The following is a 14,191-nucleotide window of genomic DNA, read 5'->3' as shown; positions in this document are numbered from 1 at the left end:
CTTTAGTCTTTCCTCATAGGGGAGTTGTTCCATTCCCCTTATCATTTTGGTAGCCCTTCTCTGTACCTTCTCCATCGCAATTATATCTTTTTTGAGATGCGGCGACCAGAATTGTACACAGTATTCAAGGTGTGGTCTCACCATGGAGCGATACAGAGGCATTATGACATTTTCCGTTTTATTCATCATTCCTTTTCTAATAATTCCCAACATTCTGTTTGCTTTTTTGACTGCCGCAGCACACTGAACCGACGATTTCAATGTGTTATCCACTATGACACCTAGATCTCTTTCTTGGGTTGTAGCACCTAATATGGAACCCAACATCGTGTAATTATAGCATGGGTTATTTTTCCCTATATGCATCACCTTGCACTTATCCACATTAAATTTCATCTGCCATTTGGATGCCCAATTTTCCAGTCTCACAAGGTCTTCCTGCAATTTATCACAATCTGCTTGTGATTTAACTACTCTGCACAATTTTGTGTCATCTGCAAATTTGATTATCTCACTCGTCGTATTTCTTTCCAGATCATTTATAAATATATTTAACAGTAAGGGTCTCCTTTTTATGTATTGATTTATGAACTTTTCCTCCAGGAACCTGTCCAAACCTTTTTTAAATGCAGCTATACTAATAGCTTTTACCACATTCTCTGGCAACGAATTCCAGAACTTAAGTATTTATTGAGTAAAAAAAATATTTTCTCTTAGTTTTAAATATATCACCTAGTAACTTCACTGTGTCTCCCCTAGTCTTTGTATTCTTTGAAAGAGTAAACAACTGATTAATGTTTACTTGTTCCACTCCACTCATTTTATAAACTTCTATCATATCTCCCCTCAGCTATCTCTTCTCCAGGCTGACTAGAATTAACCTCTTTAGCCTTTCCTCATGGGAGAATTGTTCCATCCCCTTTACCATTTTTGACGCTCTTCTCTGTACCTTTTCTAATTCTACTTATCTTTTTTGAGATGTGGTGACCAAAACTGCTCACAATACTCAAGATGAAGTTGCACAATGGAGCGATACAAAGTCATTATATTCTATGTTTATTCTCCATTCCTTTCCCAATAATTCCTAGCATTCTATTTTCTTTCTTGGCCGCAGCTGCACACTAAGCAGAAGATTTCAATGTGCCTAGATACTTAATTGACCGGAATCTTTGGCCTCAAGGTATTCCAATATTTTCTGGGCTTTGCTAACTATTATCAGCACTTCATTCAAAGCTTCTCCAAGGTTGTGGCTCCAATTACTTTCCTTACATGCAAGGCTATGTCAAAGAATTCTTAGAATTCCTAAGCTCAGCAGGCCTTTGAAGAACTGAACCAACTCTTTGCATCTGCTCCAAACCTGGATCATTGTGATCCAGACAAGCCTTTTGTTTTAGAAGTAGAAGCCTCAGATTGATGCAGGTGCAAACTTCTTGCAAAGATCCAAATCAGATTGTCAGCTCTATGTGGTTATTTTTCATGGGAGTTCTCTTCTATGGAACATAACTATGATGTGGGAAACTGAGAACAGTTTGCTATTAAGTAGACCTTGGAAAAGTAGAGACACCTATTGGAAGGATCCACCTTGCTGATTACAATATTTACAGATCACAAAACTTTACTTTATACTGAAGCTGTGAAACGTTTGAACCCCTGGCAAGCCTAGTGGATAATGTTCTTTGCTCATTTTCAGGTCATAGACCCACAGAAACATGACAGCAGAAAAAGAATGTATGGCCCGTCCAGTCTGCCCATCCGCCCAATTATTTTAGCATTTTAATTCTCATCGCTCCCTTAGAGATCCCCTGTATTTATCCCATGCTTTCTTGAAATCAGATACTGTTTTTGTTTCCATCACTTCCACTGGGATGCTGATCTACACATCCACCACCCTCTCTGTAAAGAAATATTTCTGAAGATTACTTGAGTCTCTCCCCTTTCAACCTCATCTTATGACCCCTTGTTCTAGAGCCTCTTTTTCATTGAAAAAGGCTCACCTCCTGTGCATGGAAAGCTTTGAGATATTTGAAAGTCTGTCAATTCTCCCCTATCTTGCCTATCCTCTATGGCAGCGCTTCTCAACTAGTGTGTCGCCAAACACCGCCAGGTGTGTCGCGTCTCCCGGTGTCCCACTACCCCGTTCTACTTTTCTTTTGCCTTTTTCCAGCTCACGCGGGCCAATTGGAAGCCTCCTTTCTTCCTACCCCCATTACACAATGGGAAGCCTCCTTCATTCTGCCTGCCCCCACGCAGGCCAATAGGAAGCCTCCTCCCTACCAGTGGGAGTAGGAAGAAGGGAGGAAGCCTTTGATTGGCCGGTGAGGCAGGCATCAGAATTCCCGGGGGTGGGGTGGGAGGAATAGAAGTTTTTGAACTCCGACGAAGCAAGATCGCGCAGTGAAGAGGAAACCCGACCCCCGACGAAGCAAAGCCGCCATGGGAGCCCATTCCCATGGCGGCGAAGAGGAGACCTGACCCCGACAAAGCAAGGCCGCCACAGCCTGTGGCGGCGAAGAGGAAACCCGACCGAGGCCACCATGGGAGCCCATTCCCGCGGTGGCGAAAAAAGAAGGCCCGCCGGAGTAAAGCCGCGGCGGAACTGGAGCCCATCCCTGCAGCGAAGGAAGAAGATTTTGGTGAGAGCTGGTGCGTCTGTGTGTGAATGAGTGCCTGGCTGAGAGCTGGTGCGTCTGTGGGTGTGGATGAGTGCCTGGGTGAGAGCCGGTGCATCTGTGTGTGTGAATGAGTGCCTGGGTGAGAGCCGGTGCGTCTGTGTGTGTGTGAATGAGTGCCTGGGTGAGAGCCGGTGCGTCTGTGTGTGTGAATGAGTGCCTGGCTGAAAGCTGGTGTGAATGGGTGCTTGGGTGAGAGCTGGTGTGTGTGGGTGTGAATGGGTGCTTGGGTGAGAGCTTGTGCATTTGGGTGTGAATGGATGCCTGGGTAAGAGCTTGTGCATTTGGGTGTGAATGGATGTATGGGTGAGAGTTTGTGTGGGTGGGTGGGTGTGAATGGATGTATGGGTGAGAGTTTGTGTGGGTGGGTGGGTGTGAATGGATGCCTGGGTGAGAGCTTGTGTGGGTGGGTGGGTGTGAATGGATGCCTGGGTGAGAGCTTGTGTGGGTGGGTGGGTGTGAATGGGTGCCTGGGTGCGAGCTTGTATGTGTGGGTGTGAATGGGTGCGAGCTTGTATGTGTGGGTGTGAATGGGTGCTTGGGTGAGAGCTTGTGTGTGTGGGTATGAATGGGTGTTTGGGTGAGAGCTTGTGTGTGTGGGTATGAATGGGTGCTTGGGTGAGAGCTTGTGTGTGTGGGTATGAATGGGTGCTTGGGTGAGAGCTGGTGTGTCTGTGTGTGAATGGGTGCCTGGTTGAGAACTGATGTCTGTGTGTGAATGGGTGCCTGGTTGAGAACTGATGTCTGTGTGTGAATGGGTGCCTGGGTGAGAGCTGGTGTGTCTGTGTTTGAATGAGTGCCTGGTTGAGAGCTGGTGTGAATGGAAGCCTGGTTGAGAGCTGGTGTGAATGGAAGCCTGGGTGAGAGCTGGTGTGTCTGTGTGTGAATGAGTGCCTGGGTGAGAGCTGGTGTGTCTGTGTGTGAATGAGTGCCTGGGTGAGAGCTGGGGTGTCTGTGTGTGAATGGGTGCCTGGTTGAGAACTGATGTCTGTGTGTGAATGGGTGCCTGGGTGATTGCTGGTGTGTCTATGTTTGAATGAGTGCCTGGTTGAGAGCTGGTGTGAATGGAAGCCTGGTTGAGAGCTGGTGTGAATGGAAGCCTGGGTGAGAACTGGTGTGAATGAGTGCCTGGGTGAGAGCTGGGGTGTCTGTGTGTGAATGAGAGCCTGGGTGAGAGCTGGTGTGTGTGGGTGTGAATGGAAGCCTGGGTGAGAGCTGGTGTGTGTGGGTGTGAATGGGTGCCTGGGTGAGAGCTGGTGTGTGTGGGTGTGAATGGAAGCCTGGGTGAGAGCTTGTGTGTGTGGGTATGAATGGGTGCTTGGGTGAGAGCTTGTGTGTGTGGGTATGAATGGGTGCTTGGGTGAGAGCTGGTGTGTCTGTGTGTGAATGAGTGCCTGGGTGAGAGCTGGTGTGTCTGTGTGTGAATGGGTGCCTGGTTGAGAACTGATGTCTGTGTTTGAATGAGTGCCTGGTTGAGAGCTGGTGTGAATGGAAGCCTGGTTGAGAGCTGGTGTGAATGGAAGCCTGGGTGAGAACTGGTGTGAATGGAAGCCTGGGTGAGAACTGGTGTGAATGAGTGCCTGGGTGAGAGCTGGGGTGTCTGTGTGTGAATGAGAGCCTGGGTGAGAGCTGGGGTGTCTGTGTGTGAATGAGAGCCTGGGTGAGAGCTGGTGTGTGTAGGTGTGAATGGAAGCCTGGGTGAGATGTGGTGTGTGTGGGTGTGAATGTGTGCTTGGGTGAGAGCTGGTGTGTGTGGGTGTGAATGGAAGCCTGGGTGAGAGCTGGTGTGTGTGGGTGTGAATGGGTGCCTGGGTGAGAGCTGGTGTGTGTGGGTGTGAATGGAAGCCTGGGTGAGAGCTTGTGTGTGTGGGTATGAATGGGTGCTTGGGTGAGAGCTTGTGTGTGTGGGTATGAATGGGTGCTTGGGTGAGAGCTGGTGTGTCTGTGTGTGAATGAGTGCCTGGGTGAGAGCTGGTGTGTCTGTGTGTGAATGGGTGCCTGGTTGAGAACTGATGTCTGTGTTTGAATGAGTGCCTGGTTGAGAGCTGGTGTGAATGGAAGCCTGGTTGAGAGCTGGTGTGAATGGAAGCCTGGGTGAGAACTGGTGTGAATGGAAGCCTGGGTGAGAACTGGTGTGAATGAGTGCCTGGGTGAGAGCTGGGGTGTCTGTGTGTGAATGAGAGCCTGGGTGAGAGCTGGGGTGTCTGTGTGTGAATGAGAGCCTGGGTGAGAGCTGGTGTGTGTAGGTGTGAATGGAAGCCTGGGTGAGATGTGGTGTGTGTGGGTGTGAATGTGTGCTTGGGTGAGAGCTGGTGTGTGTGGGTGTGAATGGAAGCCTGGGTGAGAGCTGGTGTGGGTGCGAGAGCATTTGTGTGTGATTGAGAGCTTGTATATAAGAGACCATGAGTTTGATTGAGAGAGAGACTGGTCAGGGAGGTGAGAGAGACCGAGACTGTTCGTGGGGTCTAATTGGAGGTATGTGTGTGAGTGACTGGTTGTGGGCGCTAAGGAAGAGGACAGTGAGGACAGAGCTTCAGCAGCCCTTGCTGCTTCCTGTGAGTGCTATTGGCCTGGAAGGGAAAGGAGTAGGAGAGTTGCTGGAGAGGATAAGAAAAGGTGGCTTTTTAAATTTATTTTTCTTGATTGCCATTTTAATTATTGGGTATTATGCGATGTCTGCTGTTTTGAAATATTTTATTGATATTTGGACATGTTTTAATAATTTTTATGAGTTTTTAATTGTTGGATATTATTCTGTTCAGCAGCTGTTTTGTAACATTTTTAGTAAAGCTTTACAATTATTTCTGTGTGGGGCGCTATAGCAGCTTGGCTTATTCTGTTTTCCCAATAGGAAATGTATTAGTGTTTAGGGCCTGGTTTAATAATTTTATTTCTTAGATAGGATTGTTACTATTGAGTGTGTTCCATAATACAGGTGTATCTTTGTGCGGGTTAGTTTGTGTGCATTATTGCAAATCCTGAGAGTCTGTTAGGTGCTATATTTCTCTTTCCACTTCTCCAGGTTCGCACTGCATGCAGAGTGGCTTTTTTGGTTTTCCATTCCAGTTTCTGTCTCCATAGTTATAATTTGTGGTTTTTCTGTACTTGGTGAAGGTCAGTTCTGAGTGTGTGACTGATGTGAGGTATTTAACTAGCATGTAGGCATTTGTATCAATCTTATTTGTTGTGTTTTCTCAATAGGATATGCATTAGTGGTAAATTACTGTCTTTTCATAAGGAAGGCTATTTTACCTGGTAGTAAAAGGAGTTTGTTTTGCTTTTACTGGGATGTCATCAGAACCAGAATATCTTTTTTGTATGGCGAGTTGTACAGGGTAATGCTCTAGATCTGCTCTGCACTCATTGCTGGGGGTTGAGGGGATTCCTGTGGATACAGAGTGCATGTTTACATTTAGCCCCGTGACGGTCACATGCTCAGTGTGTCACGTATGTGAGAACCATCTGTCAGGTGTGTCCCGGCCAAAAAAAGGTTGAGAACCACTGCTCTATGGTATACATGTTTAGATCTTTAAGTCTATCCCCATATGCTTTAGAATAATGACCACTGACCATTTTAGCAGCCACCTTCTTGACTGTCTCCATCCTGTTTATAGCCTTTTGAAGGTGCAGTCTCTAAAATTGTACACATTTTCCAAGCGAGGTCTCACCAGGGACCTATACAGGGGCAATATCAGCTCCCATTTTCTTCTGACCATTCCTCTCCCTATGCAGCCAAGCAACTTTCTGGCTTTTACTGTTGCTTTATCCATCTGTTTATCCACCTTAAGATTATCAGATAAAATTACTCCCAGATCCTGCTCTTGCTTTATACTTAGAGTATTTCACCTTCAATACTGTGCCTTTCCCCTTGTGTTTTTGCATCCTAAATGCATTACTCTGCATTTTTTTTTGCATTAAATCTTAGCTGCCAGATCTTAGACCATTCTTTGAGCTTTGCCAAATCCCTCATGTTTTCCACTCCTTCCTAGATTGTCCACCCTGTTACAGATTTTGGTATCATCGATAAAAAGACATTGTTCTGAAAATCGAATGAGGTTTACCTCACTTCCAATCTTATTTGTGTTTGGTTTTATGTGGTCCTGCTCCAGGCCCTTTAGTGAACATCAAAGAGAATTATTTATTAAGCAATTTTTCATTATCTCTTAAACCCCCAGCTCAAAGAATGTTAAGGCCGATGCATTGTCATGACAGTTTTCCTCTGAGGGAGCTCCAGAACCTTAGGATAAAGACCCCATTATACCAACCTCCAGGATTGTCACAAACACCGCAAAAGTGATTTAATGGAGAAAATTACCCTGGAATCTTCAGTCCAGGAACCTCCTATAGGGATTCTATTGGGCATATGTTTGTTCCAGAGACTTGCCGCTCAGAGTTTTTAAATGGGGGCATGATTCCAAACTTTCTGGACATCCATGAATTAAGAAAACCTTTCAATTGATTTCCAGATTTTTAGGTGGACTTCCCTGAGCAAGGATTGTAAAACTTATATCTTGGCCTCTCCAATATGTACTAGAACAAAGGTTCCTTGTGCTAAACCTGTGAGTGAATTGCACCCGCTCCCAATTCCTTCTGTACCGTGGACTCATCTCTTCTACAGATTTCATCACGGACCTCCCGATTTCTACTAACTGTACTACCACCTTGATGGTAGTGGACCATTTTTCCCAAATGGTGTACTTCATCCCCATCAAGCTGCCTTCAGCCTCTCAACTAGCTATTATCTTTATTAGAAAGGTGATCAATTTAGATGCAATCCCAACTGCTACTATATCGAACAGAAGTCCCCATTTCATTGCCAAATTCTGGAGGGCCTTTTGTAAAGATATGGGTATCAATATGCAATTTTTGTAAGGATACCATCCTGAGACAAATGGCCTTACGGAGAGGACCAACCAAGACCTTGAGCAGATCCTTACTCTGATTATTAAAATGATTGAGCCAAATTGCTCCCTTGTGCTAAACTCGGCTCTATGTACATAGGGCCATATGCTGTTATTGAGAAAATTAATCCAGTAACCATGCACCTTCAGCTTCAACACTCTTAAGATACCATTCTCATTTCACAGCTCCTTATTAAAGACAGCCATGCCAGATTCTTTCAACAGACAAGATTTGCCTCTGGATCTGGTTCTGTTGATGGCTGACCTGAATTCAAGTTGAGGAGATTCTGGAGTCTAGATTATCCTGTAGCAAAGTACAGTACTTGGTCCATTGGTAGGGATATGGCCCCAAAGAAAGATCTTGGGTTGATGCATCAGACCTGCATATACTTCACCTTTTGAATACACTTCTTGCTAAGCATTGCAAGTGGCTGTCCGGAGACCATCCCTGAAAGGGGACGAGGCGTTTACTGTAAGGATCTGTTGCCGAGTGCTCCTCCAGCCTGCAGATTATGCTGTGAACCACATGAATTGTCTTTTTACTTCTCCCAGCTTTGTGCTCCTCACTTCCCTCCTGTGGCCATTTTGTTTCTTGTATAGGCTTGTATTTATACTGAGGTCTCAGGATTCAAATGCCAGAGCTTGGTCTTACCTTCTGGTCCTGTTCCTGTATCCAGAAGACTGCATTATCCCCAGCTTCTACCTCAGTACTCCTATTTGTTCTCCTACTTGGGTTCCTGGATTTCTGGTTCATTCTTGGTCTTTACTCTGTTCTAGACCTCTCTTTCCCTGTTTGTACTGGGATCTACTCCTGCATTTTATGTCCTGCTGGCCACCAGCACCGGAGGGGCTCAACCTAAAGGGAAGGTGGCTGGCCTAGGTAAAGTCTCTTTATCAATGGTGGACTGGATTTATCTCCCCTGGCACTTGGCTGCTTGTTCCTGGGGAAACCCACAGACGACAAGCATCACAGTAACACTATACAAGTATCCCAGCATGTAAAGCTATGCTTAGGAAGTTCTTCTCCTGTAGATATGTTACCAGCAATAGTCAGTGGAACTCAAGAAATAAATTTGAGAGGTCTAGAACGGGTAGATGTGAATCAGTTATTTACTCTTTCGGATAATAGAAAGACCAGGGGGCACTCCATGATGTTAGCATGGGGCATATTTAAAACTAATCGGAGAAAGTTCTTTTTTACTCAACGCACAATTAAACTCTGGAATTTGTTGCCAGAGGATGTGGTTAGTGCAGTTAGTATAGCTGTGTTTAAAAAAGGATTGGATAACTTCTTGGAGGAGAAGTCCATTACCTGCTATTAAGTTCATTTAGAGAATAGCCACTGCCATTAGCAATGGTAACATGGAATAGACTTAGTTTTTGGGTACTTGCCAGGTTCTTATGGCCTGGATTGGCCACTGTTGGAAACAGGATGCTGGGCTTGATGGACCCTTAGTCTGACCCAGTATGGCATTTTCTTATGTTCTTATAGGGCCTTGTCGTGCATGGTGCCTGTTCAGAGTCTTGGGCAAGATCAGCATTGATATAGCAGCACCAGGGTCACTGGATCTCACTGTGTGATCAATTAGTCAAGAATTAGACTTTGGTGGCATCAGACCTTGGCATTATTGACACAAAGGGCAACAGAGAGCCATCAGCAAAAGGAAACAATCAGATCCATCCTCTTTAAATCATTTCAGAGAAAAAGAGTCTGACTATGAGAAAGGGACTACATCTAATTTCCCTTTGGGGCATGACAGTAAAAACAGTCAATGGAGAAGTAAATTCTCTATTAAAAAGGAAAGTGCCCATCCCTCTGCCAGGGAAACTCTATTCAAGTGAACAGATTCCCTTTAAGGCAATCAAGTAAAACAGTTTGCAAATCATGAAAAAAATCAACATCTTCCACAGAACAATGCAAACCATGGTACAGTGAAAGGGTATCAGTTTAAATGGCATTGGACTCAACAAGGAACAGAATCATTGTGGAAATAGAAGAAAATGAATTAAAAGAAAAAGTTAAGCATTTATAAAAAGTTCAGAAAAGTGTGAACTGGAGAAAGTTTGCCACAGAGCTGCAAAAGACAAAGACATGACTGCTGTAGCAAGTAGTTGGCAGTCCATTCTGTAGCAAGTAGTTGGCAGTCCAGTATCTGGAAGAGTTCTAAAATATAGAACTCTAGACTTTGTGACTCTCCTGTGGTTGCATAACAGATCACATGACCCATCAAGGGAAAGGATATGAAAGGATATTGAAAAAGAACTCTAAATTAAAAAGTCCCTAAAATTTTGTAAAAATACCACTAAACAATACTAAATAAAATAACTTTATTAATTGCAATTCAACTACTGAACCAGAAGGTCCAGATAAGTGGGTTATGCACACCAACCAGCAGATGGGAGAACGGTGAGCCTGTTTTTCGTCACTACTTATGTACCTCTGTGCTGATACCAGTCTGCCAGTATTCCTCAAAAAGTCAACTGAGGATAATGTTAATAGAACCATAATAGCAGTTATTATAATTATATTTATCATTATGATCATTATCTTTAAATTAGGGCACTTTCAGAAAAAACGATGAAAATTATCCAATAGGAGCATAAGAAACCACTGATCTGCGGTGAAGCAACCCTGCTTATTTACCTGTGAAAAATATTTTCTGCAAGGCATAGCATGAACAAAGACAATGAAGATAATGGCAGCATAGGGAGGATCCTGGTCTGACTGTAATCAAGGAAAATAATTTATGAGGTAAGTAGTAATTTCATCTTACTCTTCATCCAGTCACACCAGTCTGGACAAGTGGGATATACCCAAGCTACTCCCTAACAGGATGGGATGCCGCCCAAGACCACCACAAAACTGCTGAAGCGACACATGCTACCTCTGCAATCCTGACAGCCAGAATGCAACATCTAGAAAGGGATGCAATATAGATCTAGCTGCTGCTCTACAGATCTCCAAGGAGAGACCAATTACAATTCCGCCTGCAAAGAAACCTGAGCTACAATGGCCTGAGAAAAGCCATTCCTCACAAAATGTGCCCTTTAAGGGGCCAAACTGTAAGACAAATCAATTAGGATACTAGCAAAACATCGGACCCTGGCATAGAACATCTTGTGAGGCAGAAGCCCAGAAGACTGCCACACAGATCCCTGGAAAACTAGTGTGAGAGAAGATAAAGGTTTTTTTGGAAAGAAAATGACAATCCGTCCCAAACCCTGCAACCAATGGACCACTCATTGAGAAGAAGAACGCTATCCTGAAAGGATTTTCCTCTAATCAGTCAATTGTCTAAAAACTTCTTTGTGTATTATTGCAGCTAATACTACCATCACCTTGGAGAAGGCTCTTGGTTCTGTTGCTAGCCCAAAGTCGCGCCTGAAACTGAAAATGGCGACCTAACATCGCAAATCTGAGAACCCCGGTGGTCCTTCCAGACTGGAAAATTAATTTTCTCAGTGGAAGGGAGTGGGCAGTGGAGTGCCTCACGGATCTGTATTGGGATCCAAACTTTTCAATATATTTATAAATGATCTGGAAAGAAATACGACGAGTGAGGTAATCAAATTTGCAGGCGATACAAAATTATTCAGAGTAGTTAAATCACAAGCAGATTGTGATTAACTGCAGGAAGACCTTGTGAGACTGGAAAATTGGGCATCCAAATGGCAGATGAAATTTAATGTGGATAAGTGCAAGGTGATGCATATAGGGAAAAATAACCCATGCTATAATTACACAATGCTAGGTTCCATATTAGGAGCTACCACCCAAGAAAGAGATCTAGGCGTCATAGTGGATAACACATTGAAATTGTCGGTTCAGTGTGCTGCGGCAGTCAAAAAAGCAAACAGAATGTTGGGAATTATTAGAAAGGGAATGGTGAATAAAACGGAAAATGTCATAATGCCTCTGTATCGCTCCATGGTGAGACCGCACCTTGAATACTGTGTACAATTCTGGTCACCGCATCTCAAAAAAGATATAGTTGCGATGGAGAAGGTACAGAGAAGGGCGACCAAAATGATAAAAGGGATGGAACAGGAACACCTCCCCTATGAGGAAAGACTCAAGAGGTTAGGACTTTTCAGCTTGGAGAAGAGACAGCTGAGGAGGGGATATGATAGAGGTGTTTAAAATCATGAGAGGTCTAGAACGGGTAAATGTGAATCTGTTATTTACTCTATTGGATAATAAAAGGACTAGGGGGCACTCCATGAAGTTAACATGTGGAACATTTAAAACTAATCAGAGAAAGTTCTTTTTCACTCAACACACAATTAAACTCTGGAATTTGTTGCCAGGGGATGTGGTTAGTGCAGTTAGTGTAGCTGGGCTTAAAAAAGGATTGGATAAGATCTTGGAGGAGAAGTCCATTACCTGCCATTAATTAAGTTGATTTAGAAAATAGCCACTGCTATTACTAACAATAACACAGGATAGACTTAGTTTTTGGGTACTTGCCAGGTTCTTATGGCCTGGATTGGCCACTGTTGGAAACAGGATGCTGGGCTTGATGGACCCTTGGTCTGACCCAGTATGGCATGTTCTTAAATTCTTAAAGCCGCAAATATGATCAGCCCATCTCTCCCTATCATTTCTGAGTCTTATCTTTTCATGAGATTTTCTTGGCCTTGTAGTCCTACAGAGCACAAAATTTCCTATGGATTTCCGTTTACAAGAGACAAGTAAAATGTGTAACAAACAGTTCTGAGATATTGTAGCTTGAAAACAGCTTAGCATCTTATGAAAGCACTTCAAAACTAAGTTTAAATTAGAAGGATCCAGAAGCTTCCAACTATCCCTTATATTAATCAAAACAAAGTTAGCAAAAGTGTACATCTTAAAAAGGATTTACTTCTATTTTCTTCTCGGACAGCTGACTTTCCAAGTATGCTGCTGAAAGTTCTATAGTGAAACTTTGCTGTTTCAGTTTGTGCCAGCTGCTTTTATCAATATATTTTATCACTCTTAGCTGTACAGATATGATAAAGGGACAAAACTAGATCTCACCTGCATGGCCAAAACTAGGTCTCACCTGCATGGCCATAAATATTAAATATGCATAACCAGAAAGTTCTTTCTTTCAATTAGAAAGTTTCTTGTGACTTACCTTTTGATGCCCTGGAAAGTGCTACCAGCCATATCTATGATCCCACCAGTTGGTCTAGCCACTGCACCAACCAATCCTTTGCCAACACCTTTAAAAAAGCCAGCTGCTCCTTCTTTCTGAGCTCCTGCATATAAAAGTATTGGCTGATTAATGCTAAATAACTATATAATGTCCATCTAAGAAGGATTAATAAAATAACAACCATCCTTACCTTTTATTGGTTTTGTCACAATTCCAGTGATACCACTGACAAAACCCTAAAGGAAAAATAGAACACAATTATTTATTTGGATAAAAAATGAGGTGTCAAGAATACTGTAATTTAAAGTCTCATGCCCAGATCTTGCTAGCCTCAGTGGACAGGGAGGTGAACGTGATATTGCACTGACCCTAGTCATGTCACTGAAGAACCAACCCCAGATGCAGGGATAGACAACTCCAGTCCTGAATTGCCACAAGCAGGTATGGTTTTCAGGACATCCACAATGAATATGAATGATATGTATTGGCATACAATGGAAACATTTTGCATGAACTCTCTCATACCTACTCGTTATGGATATTCTGAAAAGCAGATCTGTTTGTGAAATACCAGGCCTGGAGTTGTCTACCCCTGCCCTGGTGGATTCAACAGGCGTACCAACTGATTCAGTCTTGGAGACGTCTTTCTATACTGTTTTAATTAGAAAGGGGGTTTTATTATAATAATGGGAAAGGGAAGATATATATTAGGTAAATGGCAGAGGGGAACCCCCCCCCCCCCAAACAGTACTTATCTTGCACATTAATAAATCTCATTGCCTCTTTAGCAATGATATCTGCTGGGAAGCTTATTTTTATGGGATACACCAAGTAGAACTTTAGAGGCACATATTCAAAAGATCTAGTTTCCTAATTTAAGATGGGGGAAATACGTTAAGCACCTAGCACTGATTTTCAGCATTAGCACCTAACTTAGGTCCCTAAATGTAGGTGAAAAGACAGCAGACATAAAGTTGGGGGAATTTTCAGCTGAAAGTGTAGGAACATAAGTTCAGATGAAAAGTCTTAAAATCAGGTGCCCAGCCTTCTTTGAACATCAGTCCCTTAGTGAACAGGAAATGGCAAGTACTGAGTAATTATTACTATTCTAAACTTTAAATCTCTCTTGGGAGGTTGAATGCGTTTCACCCCTTCAGGAAATGCAAGACATGAGGATGTACCACCAGCGGCAAAACCTTGAAAACTGTTCCTGTAGTGAGTAATAGTTAAAACCTGGACCTTGAAAGAATTAAGTACCAAACCCTTTTTTCAAGGATCTCCTGCAAGAAGGGCAAGACCTAGATACCAAAATCTTCAAAGGAGAAATCACCCTGACTGCACACGAAGCCCTAAAAACACTCCACACCTTCACATAAGCTAGGAAAGTGGATCTCTTGTGGGTCATCAGAGCAGAATGTTCCTTGTTTTCACTGGAAGCAGAAGCCTCATAGAATACTTGAAACTGAGGCAACCATCAAGACAG

General features: G+C 43.5%; 1 protein-coding gene across 3 annotated transcripts in view; it reads right to left on the bottom strand.

The window, feature by feature from the left end:
• Nucleotides 1-14,191, bottom strand: part of VPS13A (vacuolar protein sorting 13 homolog A) — a 745,426-nt gene that overhangs the window by 86,629 nt on the left and 644,606 nt on the right. For all 3 annotated transcript variants that reach the window (XM_029616432.1, XM_029616443.1, XM_029616452.1), the window contains exons 66-67: nt 12,899-12,944; nt 12,688-12,811 (exon numbers count right to left, since the gene is read on the bottom strand). In XM_029616432.1, coding sequence (XP_029472292.1) covers nt 12,688-12,811; nt 12,899-12,944 — 170 coding nt within the window. The remainder of the gene's footprint in view (nt 1-12,687; nt 12,812-12,898; nt 12,945-14,191) is intronic.

This window comes from Rhinatrema bivittatum, chromosome 1 (genome assembly GCF_901001135.1).
Source record: "Rhinatrema bivittatum chromosome 1, aRhiBiv1.1, whole genome shotgun sequence".
NCBI lineage: Eukaryota > Metazoa > Chordata > Amphibia > Gymnophiona > Rhinatrematidae > Rhinatrema > Rhinatrema bivittatum.
The sequence above is the reverse complement of the archived record's forward strand: the minus strand, read 5'-3'. Positions and strand labels throughout refer to the sequence as shown.